Here is a 13,604-nt window from a genome sequence, read left to right on the forward strand (position 1 = left end):
TGATTAACAGCAATCACATTCCTATCATGCCCAGTCATACCCAGATTTCAGGATTTACTCGCAGACTTGGCATGATAGGAGTATGATTGCCCTATCTACCCCTTCTCACTCCCTTCTCCCTATCTACCCCCTTTCCCCTGTCTCACTCCCTTCTCCCTATATACGCCCTCCTAACTATCTACCCTCTCCCTCTTTGAAGTTCACTTACCTTTCAGGAGTCCTGCGGTGGGGGTGCAAGGCCTCTGCCTCCCAGCTCTGCCACTGTATGGAACAGTATAGAATGATGGGAGTTATGATGCACTTTTAGAGCATAATTAGATCATGAAAAAGACATTGGAAATGGTACAGCATAACACCCATCACTCTCACACACTTACCAATCCACACATATACTAATCCACACGCATACCAATCCACACGTATACCAATCCACACGTATACCAATCTACACGTATACCAATCCACACGTATACCAATCCACACGTATATACCAATCCACACGTATACACTAATCCACACATATATACCAATCCACACACATACCAATCCACACACATACCAATCCACACATACATACCAATCCACACATACATACCAATCCACACACATACCAATCCACACACATACCAATCCACACACATACCAATCCACACACACACCAATCCACACGTATACCAATCCAGACGTATACCAATCCACACGTATACCAATCCACACATATATACCAATCCACACATATACACTAATCCAACAAACCCCGGCGCACAGCAGCTGTTGCCGCGCGGATCACAAGGGAGCGGTATCGGAGATCTTTAGCAGACCTCCGGCTCCCTTGAGTGATGTTAAGCCGGGTTCAAGGGAGATCCTTGAACCGACTTAAAATCACTCTGTTAAAGACCTCCGATACCGCTCCCTTGTGAGCCTGCTCCTCCAGCGGCGGACATTACTGTCCGTCTCTGGAGGGGTGCCAGGTGCCTCCCTGATGAGCCCCCCCCTGCTAGGTACGCTGCTGGCGGCAACGGTACGCTACGGTGGCGGCGGCGCCCCCTGGAGTGTGGCGCCCTGTGCGGTCGCACAGGTCGCACACCCCAAAGGCCGGCCCTGTATATATAAATGTAGAAAAGCCTCTCTGAACCACCATAAGCGGTCTGCTAGCAAACATCCGAAACCAAGCAGCCCAAGAATACAGAAAAGGTATTCAACCTCCTCTGGCCCATCATACCAGATCTGCAAGCAAGTTTACTAATTCATATAATGTATTATTATTCCTGTATATGTACTTAATATGTACTTTGGGGACATTGTTTCTTTTTTGGCCAAATGCTGGTATTTACCTTTTCTAATGCACATTCCTTTGTCCTCATGCTCTTCCCCTCTGGCCTCCTACAGCCATAAGTCCTCCTTTTTCTAAATTCAAAAACTTTCTCTGTATTATTTATCTATCTTTCCCTTCCTTTTAGCCTCTTTGAACCACCATAAGCTGTTCTTCTGCACCTTAAGACCACTTAGCCCTACAAGAGTTGATGACAGTCTCCAATGACAAAGAAAATTCAGTACCGATGTCACCCAAGCTGTTTAGACAATTAATTATCTCGGAAACAGTATTTAGTTTAGACACTGAGAGTCACCGTTGATCTAATAGAAGTATGCATTTTAATATATGTCTCTATGCACTTAACGATAGTTCTCCTTTTATTAAACAGAACAAGTTTATAGTTCTTTGAAGCAATGATTTTTTTAAATATATATATATATATATAACTATCACAATCCCCATCAGTTTGAAAATCCTGAACAAAATAAATCAACATCATTGTAAACAAACCACTAATTTTTTCCCCCTCGTATCATTGTAGGGAAATTTGTCTCTGTTCTCTGTTATGCTTTGCCTTTGTCACGTCGCACGCTGAGCTCTCTCCACAGCCGGGGGGGATTTGTATCCGATAGGTTTTCAGGATGGTATAAAGAGACACAAAGCATTTGATCAATTTCTAAGAGCAGAGAATTGTTCTCACAATGTTTTCCTAATCATAGGGATTCATAGGGATGCCTGATTTCCATGGGCACAAGAACTCTTCATGCGCAGCAATAGCTGAAAGGTCCTGTTTTTTGCTTTCAGCAAAATTTTCAAACTCAATTACGGCAAGGAGAAAAAATGTTAACAAAATATTTACCTCTTTTTGTCCTGTATAAAAAAGAAATGTAGGTACTATGGCTATATTTGCCTTTGTGTTTTGTTTATACATTCGATATGCTGGTAGGGCCATATGCAGGGAGTTATATCTGAGGTCTCTCCAGGTTTGGCCCGGGTTTTTTTATATCTCTCCAAGCAGGGGAAACGTGTTTGGCTATGATAACCCTTTGCCCACTTCCCTTCTTCTTCCGCTGGCTTTCCCCCCGTTCTTCACCCACCCAAGGCTTCTGCAGGTAGCCATACCCCTTTACAAATCCATTACCCAAGAAGAAGGAGAGTTCCTACCCTGGGGTGGTTCATGTATGGTTATGCCTTTTTTTGTTAAGAGGGGGTAGCAAAACATACCCAAAGACTCTTCAAGATCTAAGTAAGGTAAGCAAGGCTAGCTCAACGTGTATGAGTACTTTATATTAAATCACCATACCTGGAAACTATCCAAGTTTGACTTGGAGTTTCCTGGTGAAGGACCTGGTTTCTGGGTCAGTTTCTTCTTTCTCTCGGCATAGGAGCAACATTTGGCAATGCCCACTCCATAAAGCCCCTCTCCCAGAAAAGTGTGGATCAAAATAATTTTTAATGAAGGCAGACAAAGATAAGCTGATAAAGCAGTATCGATTAATAAACCCTATTAAAGCAATAATGGCAATCTTTGGGGGAAAAACTGTGGTGAGCCCAAGTGTAAAGTAAAGCCTTATCTAATTCATATTATTTCGGGGGGGGGGTGAATATGGAACAGGGCATTGGTTTTCGGAATGCATGGCGCATCGCCTGATAATTCTTCAGCCCATTTCCAAAACCATTTCGTCCTTCACAAGAAATGTAAACCGAAAGGGTGCATCTGCCTGCCCAGAGGTAATGTCTGAAGCCACGTCTGGAATAGCAAAGTGTCCTTCACACCAGGTCGCTGATTCCAGGGATGATGTATATGGCATTTCAGTTGGTTTTACCCCGAGCAGAACTGTGAATATGTTTGTGTTGGTTAATAATAACCTGTCATCCCACGATGGATGGGGTAGACGATCTGCATGCAAGTCACACACATCCTATTCATACAGATGAATGGATCCTGTATAAAGAGGCAGACAGAAGTTTAAACAGGTTGCTGTGTTTTAAGGAAAGCTGCTGAGGAGGTTATTAACAATCGCTCCCTGCGCAGGTGTTACCCACTCCCCAGCCCTTTAACGTTAACCTGAAAGGGTACACCACTATGCAAGCAAGAGCCGCCATTATGCACGGCTTTACCTGCCTCATATTGACTGCTCTGAGAAGGAGCAGGGAAGAAGCAACCAGCCAGTCATTAGAAGTTGGATACGTTAGATACTTAGTTACTTAGATACAGTCTATCTAAGTTCTTTGTGCTTCTTCTGTGTGAAGGACTGCGCTGGCCAGGTATAATGTATTGTTTAATGGGTGAAGAATCTTTCTTGGTGTCAAGAAAACCTCTGGTCTTCGCTCAGAGACTCCAGAAATCACAACTGATAAGGGGGTGAGTGTTTTCTGGTTTCATCAACACAATAGCTCCATTCTGCCCCTTCCAAGGCATGTATAGACCTGTACTTTCCACATGTCCCATTCTAGCTTCCAGTAATGAGCAGTAGAGAGAGACCACCTGGGCCCAACCTCGAGTAGAGAGAGAGAGACCTCCTGGGTCCAACCTCGAGTAGAGAGAGAGACCTCCTGGGTCCAACCTTGAGAAGTTCTTAGGTTTGTACTTCATGCAGAACCAACATAGCTCTTCTTGCAGGAGAAACTTACTGTAGTTGGCCCTTCATAATGAATTGTCCAAACTAAAATCCTCCCCTCCCCCGCAAACTCACCAATAAACTCCTGCTTTAATGAATCAACCCCAGTCCATGTGCACGGAGGAAAAAATGACTTATTTTGGAATAAGCTGAATTCCATTTGGTTATAAAGGGTATAATGTAATGGACTGGTCCAGTCACTAGAACCATTTCACAATGGTTGCTATGATGATAAGGGCAACATTTAAAACTTTGTACATAATCCTATGTCGTACTTCATACATAATCTCCAGTTTCAGTGACAAGATGTGTCAGGGCTGACTCGAAATATCCAAAAATCGATAAACATGATCTTTTTTTTAATGTTCTGCTCGCTTCTTGTCTTCCTGAGTGTGAGATTAGCATCTCACGCTGTAAACCGTTGACATTCTCTGCACATTCTTGATTCGCTTACTCAGATTCATTTTTTTCCGACTGCGCGAGTTCAAACCCTATATAAATAGCTGACCTAATTTGCCTTTAGCAATTAGTATAAGAGATTGTGACCCTTTCAACCACTATTTCCTGAGGTGATTTGGATCAACAGAATTAATTACAGAACTCAGCTGTATTTTTTTTTTTTTTTACTATTTTACTTTAAATAAAGCATAAAATGAACAATTGTTCTAAAATTTCCATCGATGTTGCGAGACACAGTCCCATGTCAGAGTCGAAATTGGGGGGAAGGATGATGCCCGGAAGATCCACCCTTTTGTGAGGGAAGACCCCGATTATAGGGCCAAAATCTTTAAATTAGGGGGAAAAGTGCGGCCTATAATAGGGACAATAGGGTATGTACACACATATACATCTATACACACATACGTACACCCAAGTCTAATTGGAACCCCTCTGCATAAGGTGTATACGTTACCCTCTGTTATCATTCCAGAATCCACAGAGAACTTTAACGTTTCCAGTGAATAATTATGAATTCGCCTAAAAATCCAGTTTGCTGTAAATTGTGCAGCTCCCTCTAATTTTAATCAGCTTCTCGTTTACGGAATTTATAAGTTAGCATGATCTTTACTTCACCTTGAGTGCCTCCTCTGCGTGCAATCTTTTACACTTCGCTCGGTCTCATTAGGCGTACTGTGCTAATTTATCGCCGTATAGAGGGCTCGTTCAGCTCTACGAGCGGAAATATATACGCAAACGTATTAAACTGTGCAGCCCGGTCAAAAGGGCAAAATCTTTCCCCAAAAATATGTGGTTTTCTGCTTTCCACAAATTTCACATGGAAAGTGGGATATTATACCGTCCTAACCTCAACGTGTGATTATTATTATTTCAGAGGATTTAAAGGTAGCAATAGAGCTGCAGGAGATGCTAGCAGAGTTCTTGGTTGCAAAGGGAGAGACGTTTATTTAAAAGGTTTAAAAGTAACATCAGGAAATATGACTTTACGGAAAGGGTAGTGAATGCATGGAATAACCTTCCAACTGAAGTGGTAGAGGTTAATACAGTGAAGGCGTTTAAGCGAGTATAGGATAAGCATAAGGCCAAGCTAGATATAAGACTAAGGGACTAAGTACTAAGCCAGGGGCTAAGGAACGTATTCAGAGGTTGTACAGACTAGATTATTTGCTTTGTTGTTGCATATATATATATATATGGCTACTTTTCATGAAATATGACGGCGTACATTTACAGCGGTTTCCATGACCCTCCAATAGCCCTACAGAGTTGTCCATTGGATGATGCAATCCGTATCGCCTATAGCCAATGGAGGTGTCAGAACCAGCGACCCTGAACATTGGAGATGTTTCTCCCACCCCTATAACCATCAGGAGGCTCTTTGGTCCCTGGGATTTCTGTCTCCTCATCGTGCTATCCTTGTTCGGGTTTCTGATTTGGAGCTCTGTTTGGATTATTGGTCATCTGACTGTTTGACCTTGGACTGTTCTTAGTTTATGCATCCGTCTCATCCCAATGTACCATGGTTTGATCTTGCTACGTATAGATAATGCACAGTAAGATCAAATCATGGTACCTCATCTCCCTGAATCCCCAGACTCTGCTGCCGTCTGCCAGTCTCCCCGAACTCTGCTGCCAGTTTCCTCAGTCCACCTGCCAGTCTCCAGACTCTGCTGTCTGACGGTTTCTCAGTCCTGTCCCAGTAGATGGAAAAAGTCTAAAGCTGCAGCAGACAGCCGTCTGCAACCAGGCAAAGCTATACCTGCCGGGCTCACTCAGGGTTTTGAGTCCGAACCTGTCCCTCCACATAATGCGCTACCTGCAAGTGTTAGAGAGCCGATCGTTAAAATACTACAGCAGGTGGACAATTCGGTTCTAATATTTTTAGTAACAGAATGAACAGGGGTTTGTTTTTTTTCTGTGTTTCTTAGTATATTTTGTGAGCATTTGTCCATTTAGAGTGTAACGTTATATTACATTCTAATCAGTAAAACAAATGGAGTTTCACAGTTTAGTAGACACGTCTGAAGCTGCCACCGGTTTGCACGGCACTGCATGCCATGTGTAATAATGACCTCAATCTACCAAAGAGAGCTTGTGTGCGAATATGTGTTTCTATCGATTTTCTTTGCCGATACTGTTATTGTCGCATCTCATTATTTACTGCTACAAAAAGGACTGAACGGCATATTACAGATCAATGCATCTCTTGTCATAAAGATGTTAAGAGGATTATAACCCTATTTTGGGTCCATATAATTATTTTGCTATACATTTAATGGGTCAATTAACATTTGGCCTCTCTTAATGTTTCATACTATACGGAACCGTCAACAACAACAGCACGGAAGCAGAGTTTTTCGAAGTAAAATGGACATTTGTCTGGGGAACAGAGAGTCCGGAGTGTAAGCTCACTTGTCAGGACTGCCTTGGTAAAGTCGAAACTGTTGGCAGCCATAGTCCTGTCCACTCGCATGTACAGGTTCTTTCTATTTACTCTTTTCCCAGATTTTACCTATATCTTTTTTGCTTTTGTCTTTATTCTTCAATCTTGAGGGCACCGGTAGCCTGTACACCTAGGGACACCTGTGAGTTGAATCCATGATGGGAGCAAGTCTATGGTCTTTCACCCACACGTAATTTTTGCCATTAATTAAAAACTTTTCAGGATCTACATGATTATTCCTCATCGTTAAGTTCTCTCTCCTCTTTTTGTGGTGAAATGAGGAGAAGGGAGAGAACTTAAGGACAGAACAAAGGAGAAAACTCCAAAAGGTCTCGCTCAATGTTTAACTACCGCCTCCGACAACAGCCTTTTCTGTCTCCCTCTCCGCTTCTTTTCCTCCCTTTTCACATGCCAACTTCTCCCTTCTCCGATGTTCCTCTTCTCCTGCTCCACTGATATGTCTGCAACAAGGCACACCATGAGGACAACCTCTTCCTTGATTAGCGGAATGGGGGAGAGGTTGTCCCCGTGGCTTGCAGGGAGGCTTCGGCCCTTTGTTTCGGAAACAGATAATGATGGAGAAGGATCAGAAGAGCAGGAGGAAAAAAAAGCAAGAGAAGCAGAGCTGCTGAGAAGGAGACCGAGAAGCGAAGGAGGAGAAGCAGTTGTCGGAAGAGGTATTGAGTGAGTGACAACAAATTTCTTTAAAAAGCGAAAAAGCCCTATGAATGCTGTCCAAACGGAAAGGGCAAGAAACAAAAACCATCATCCGAAAGCAAATGGACCAAAAATTAAACAAAATATCTGTTCAAATTGTTCAAACTCTACTAGCAACAGTGTGCCACTGACCTCATCTTCATTGAGGCTGAACTTTTAAACTAAATATCTCCAAAAACAACTACTCTTAAACCTTTAGTTATTCTAAAACCTATGACAGTTCCCCTTTTAAATAACCGGTAAGAATGGAACTCGTTGGTAGATGAAATAATGTATTTCAAGCTGTTTATTTTAATTTGTGGTATACGAACACAAATACAATTCCTCTAATGTATTCATATTGCTCTCATACCTTTTATGAAGCACAGGAGGGCACCTTATTGACAACGTTTGGCTACAAAAGGAGAGACTTTTTCCAGCTGTAACAAAGTTTGGTCCTCCCGCCGCTGCAAACATTCACACTGAGCTCCGAAAACCGAAAATTAAATTCCCAGCTGTGTGTTTGATTCTACGGTCTACAAGAAATAAAAACGGGTCTCTACTGAAATGCTCGTTTGCGTCTGTTCCCGGTAACGCCGGGCTTTTAATAAAGCATGATGCAGATATCCGAGGGGAAAAAAATGGATACAGAAATACGTAATAACGTGATTGGAAATGATATCACGTATATTCCTCAAGAGAAAGAGAAATGTTTGTATTTTATTTGTAATTTTCAGCTAGGGGTCTTGTTTGTATTTTCGGTGAGAATGAAGCGTTGACGTGGACATTTAGTTGAAGTTAACCATTTATTGGGCCAACACGGTTAAAGACGTGGCGTCGCATACGCTTTCAGGGCCTCTGAATTCTCTTCTTTCCTTCCGACTCCTTGGTTTCCAAATGGTGTATTGGGTAGACCTCACCCCGTACCTGGGGACTTTAGAGCGGAAGGCTTGTAGCCTACAGGGCAGGGGATGGAGGGCTGGAAGCACTAGGTGGGCTTCGTGCCTCTCCTTTTAGCAGGGGATGGACGCCAGGGGTTATAGAAAGGGTCCATGCTCTCTACAGGGCATTTCTTGGGTCTTAACCCTGACTCCATCCTACTGGGCACAGAATCTCCACAGGTCTATGTACAATATTTTAGCAAACCCATCACACAGGATGGGGGGTATAGTTGGACTTTATATCCCCTTGAACATCGCGCTGGGTAAGAGGGGGTAGATTGTCATCCCATCTTTGTTAAGAAGAGGACTAGGGGGAGCCCCGTTTCTTCTTTGTTCATTAATGACTCCAGTTGCATTTGTGAACTTACATCAACCCAACCCTCACCGAGTCTATGCAAGTGCAAATGCAAACTGGCAATGGTGAATGTATGTGTTAGTGAATAGACCTGCTCGGGTTTTTAACCTATAGACCCCAGAACGGCAACAAATTTCCACTCCCTGTGTGACTAGCCCCACATCAGAATTACGCTCCTTATGTAAAGGGAAGAGGAGAACACCACAATAGTGTGACCAGAGTTGCATCAAAGCTCTGGAAGTATCCTGGGACCAAAACTCTCTTTTAAAAACACGATAGCTGAAAGTCCTAACCCGAATAATAAACTCAGCAGCGCCACGTGAAGAATTTAGAGTGCATTTAAAAGATATTTAGAAATCCTGATAAATCTGTCTTTCTACACTTTTTCCCTTATTTTCTTTCATACACGTTTACTTTACCACTCAACCTCATCGACCAGGTGGACGCCCAAAGAAAACGACATAAAAATCGATTTCATTTTTTTCTTTTTGAATGATGCTGCGATATCTTACACCCTGATCTGGATTACATAAAGATCCCTGACTCTTCTGATTTTACTAGTTCCGGAAGATGAAGAATATAATTTCCAACAAAATTCTAAACTGACTCGCAGACCGAGTGGGTCGTAGAAGAATGCCGAGTAATTTCCATTCTAAACAGATCCTTGCCGAGGTTTAAGAGTCTATATTACTATTAACACCTTGATGAACGCACATTAAGTTGCGGAACTGATACTCAAATGCCTCGGAACACCGACACACAATGCCTTTTGTACATGTCATTATTTTACATTCTTTTTGGCCGCTGTATTTTTTTTGGTTATTGTTAAACGCAAATGTAGCGGAATGAATGCCGTAGAAAGTATTGTTTACCCATAATCGTTGTGTGTAAAGCATCCAAATCTGATATTTTTATGGATGATTGTAAAATACCTCTTCCAGCAGGGTTACTGACCATCAATTTTCAGAGCCAAAGAAAAAAAAGCGCATAAAATATAGGAATAATAGGAACGTTGTGAAGAAGGACAAGGCAGAATCAAGCTGAGGTTGGGTATACCGGAGCAGGACTCATGTCATCAGTACAAGGGGTTAAGGTAGGAATGAAGGTCAAAGCAAGGCCACAGTTCAGGATCCAATGGGGAGAGTACAAGAGAATAAGACAACTCATAGGCAAGGCAAGGAACTGGAAACTGGTGCAGGACTCAGGGCAAGGCCCAACAAACACAACACCCTAAAAAGAGCTCTTGCATGGGCTACAAGGTAAGTGAGGGTATATATAGGTTTAATGGGAAGAAAGTGCACACCCAGCAATGAAAACTTGGCATGTGTTCCACTTTAAAAATATAGAGCGGGTGTTTATATCCTTGCTGATGCCGGCACCTAAAACGCTGCAAGAGAAGAGGATTCCCTGTCCTCGAAACATGCTATAACTGAACATACACTATTGTAAATCTATGTTTATAACATTGTTATTACCCCTGTTTTACACCAAAATGCCATGGGAGCAAAAACATTTAAGTGCTTTCTGGCACTTAGGGTTAAGCACATTTAACCCTTCTTCAACTGGTAGGCTGCTGGCTGTTAAATTCAGATGTAATATTGTTTTTTTATTACCCAACTGGGATTAAATCTTTCCCGGGAAAAAAAATAAATCTCAATTTTCAAATATTTAATAATATCACACAATCTAGAATCAATCTAATTTTAAGGGGAAAATATGTTAATTTCTGGAGCAACAGCATCATAATCCACCTAGTTATATTTATTTAAATCACAAAAATGATAGTAATTTATCCTTAGTAACCAACACTAATACTACCGGGTATTTTAATATTTTATTTGCTTTTTTTTTCTTTGGATCTGAAAATTGATGGTCAGTAACCCTGCTGAAAGAGGTATTTTACAACCATCCATAAAAAATCAGATTTGGATGCTTTACACACAACGATTATGGATAAACAATACTTTCTACGGCATTCATTCCGCTACATTTGCGTTTAAAAATAACCCCCCAAAAAATACGGCGGCCAAAAAGAATGTAAAATAATGACATCTACAAAAGCCATTGTGTGTCGGTGTTCTGAGGTATGAGTTCCGCTACTTAATGTGCGTTCATCAAGGTATTAATAGTAATATAGACTCTTAAACCTTGTCAAGGATCTGTTTAGAATGGAAATTACTCGGCATTCTTCTACGACCCACTCAGTCTGTGAGTCAGTTTAGAATTTTGTTGGAAATTATATTCTTCATCTTCCGGAACTAGTAAAATCAGAAGAGTCAGGGAAGTAATCGTGTGATTTACATCATGTAATCTAGATCAGGGTGAGAGATATTGCAGCAGGGAAGGAAATGAAATAGATTTTATGTCGTTCTCTTTGGGCGCCCACCTTGGCCGATCGATAAGGATCGATGAGGTTGAGACGCTTTGGGAGGGATCTACTACCCTTTCTGTAATAAAACTGTAATGTATCTGCATTAAGAACATCAAGTATTCAGTGTCATTGATAATATTATAACTGGGTAATACTCCCTCTCCAATCAGATGCAGCGCCTACTTATTATATTATCGTTTTGTTCCCAAAGCCCCCTGCCCGTTTTTCCTATAACGAACATACATTATGCTTATAAGACATTCCCCCGTCCATGCGCCGGCACCCTAACAGGCTGCCGCTGGGTTTGTTACTAAACCTAGTTGCATTGGGAGCGTCCATAGAAACTTGCACAAACTCGAGCGCATGCTCAGATACCCAGTGTTACCAGATACAGAATACACACTTCTTCTAAACAAACCACTACTTGGATCGCAGGTAGACTGGGACAATAGTTTGCTTTATCGAATCTTGAAAAGACAATTTTTGGACATGCCTGTCACTCCACAAAGTACCCCATAGGAAAGACGATCGGAACATTGGGAGAACCATTGTACATCATGATGGCGCTGTAAAAATGTATAATAAAAATAAACAGTTGTCACTTGCTCAGGTCCATATAACTGTGTAATGTGTGATGTTCTAGTGGAACACAATAAAGACACTGCGACGGTATAATAACTATAATAAGCAAGGAGGCTTTCTCTGCCTTTCCCTTAAATTATATTGAGTGTTTCACTCAATGGAGTGAGATGAATACATCCAGTCCTCATTCAAGCAGCATTCTGCTGGACACCCCCTGCTATTAAATGAATCATACTCTGCTTCGGTCACTTTGAATTAATTTTGTAAAAGAGTCTTCTTTTTTGCCGAATCAATGCTTTGTATTCATGGGTCCAGCTGCGCAGACCGTGACTCTGCTGAGATCTGCGGATTTTGTGTCACTGGATGGGGTTTTTTTTCTCCCGTTTTCTGACCGTTTCCACCATTTCCACCATTTACTCTCCTGATTATCAATATTGACTTTTTTTTGAGATTGCGACAATAGCAAGGTGCCTTTAAATGCAGGTCTTCTCTCCCAGCTACCTGGAGAGCTATGGAAGGGATTGGATGTTATCTGCTCTGACCCGATGTGCTGGAAAATTTACTTTTCTGAGCGAAACTTTACAGAGGGCACAAATTTAGTAGTGTTTAGGGAAATACCTTACTTCCACAACCAATGTATGGGTCTTACTGAAGAGCTCATTGACTTTAACCGTGGCGCCTTTGCCACAAGTCAGGTCATGAAATTCCTGCCTTGTCAAATCTTTCCTGGTCTCCTGTAAGTGCTATTATCGTGAAGTGGAAGCGTCTAGGAGTAACAACAGCTCTGCCATGAAGCATTAGTCCATGGACACTTAACAAGTTGTGCCTGCTCAGCGTTGAAGCGAGTAGTGTGTAAAAATCACCTGTCCTCAGTAGCATCTCTCACTACAGAGATCCAAATTGCTTCCGGAAGTGACATCAGCACCAGCGCTGTGTGTTAGGAACGTCATGAAAGAGGGATAATGGTCTGGGGTTTGTTTTTCAGAGTTTGGGCCCCTTAGTTCCAGTGAAAGGAAATGTTAATTCTTCAGCATACAAAGACATTTTGGACAATGCTCTGCTTCTAACTTTGTGGGGACAGTTTGGGGAAGACCCTTTTCTATTCCCGCATGACTGCCCCCCAGTGCACAAATCAAGGTCCATAAAGACTTGGTTTGATGAGTTGGGGGTAGAGGAACTCAAGTTGCCTGTACAGAGCCCTGGCCTGACAGAACTCGACTAAGCACCTTTGGGATGAATTGAACATCTCGTCCAACATCAGTGCTTGACCTCAAAAGTGGTCTTTTGGTTGAATGGGCAAAAATGCCAACAATCACTCCACCATCTTGTGGAATATCAACATGCATGGGATAGGCATATACCTCCTGAATCTAAAATGAGATTAACAACTGAGTACGGTCTGAGTCTTAACATCAAAAAAACCAGGCAGTATTGATGGGCTCTGTGTATCCTTCTCAGCAGAGAGTTTGGATATGACTTCATATCCCAGCTCTCAGTAGAAAGGACGATGGTAGAGGATGTTGCTAGTAATAAGTTCCCATTGAAAAAGTAGACTTACAATGGTTGTCACTGGGGGAGAGGACATCAGCGGAAGCTTCATAATTTTGGCGGAAGTTCATCCAAAGGTTATGTCCGCAGAGATCAGGACAAAGAAAGAAGATAGAAGAGATGAGAAAAGAGAGCAAGAAGATGTGAGACACGGTAGTGGTTTGGCAGAGAAGGTAGGGAGACATTCAGAGAGCATGAGAGAGGGAGTAAACAAAGATGAGAGTGTGAGTGATAAACTGAGAGTGTGAGAAAGTGAATGCGAGTGAATGTTGG

The 13,604-nt window shown here is 42.1% G+C and overlaps 1 protein-coding gene across 4 annotated transcripts in view; it reads left to right on the top strand.

Annotated features, from left to right (window-relative positions):
• Nucleotides 1–13,604, top strand: part of LOC149280628 (disks large homolog 2-like) — a 522,250-nt gene that overhangs the window by 198,830 nt on the left and 309,816 nt on the right. For 2 of the 4 annotated variants that reach the window (XM_089500312.1, XM_089500313.1), the window contains exon 4: nt 10,123–10,156. The exons of the other annotated variants lie outside the window; for them this stretch is intronic. In XM_089500312.1, coding sequence (XP_089356438.1) covers nt 10,123–10,156 — 34 coding nt within the window. The remainder of the gene's footprint in view (nt 1–10,122; nt 10,157–13,604) is intronic. 4 annotated transcript variants of the gene reach the window in all.

Source organism: Sceloporus occidentalis, unplaced genomic scaffold, assembly GCF_023333645.1.
Source record: "Sceloporus occidentalis isolate IW3139 unplaced genomic scaffold, rSceOcc1.0.p SCAF_151, whole genome shotgun sequence".
Classification (NCBI taxonomy): domain Eukaryota; kingdom Metazoa; phylum Chordata; class Lepidosauria; order Squamata; family Phrynosomatidae; genus Sceloporus; species Sceloporus occidentalis.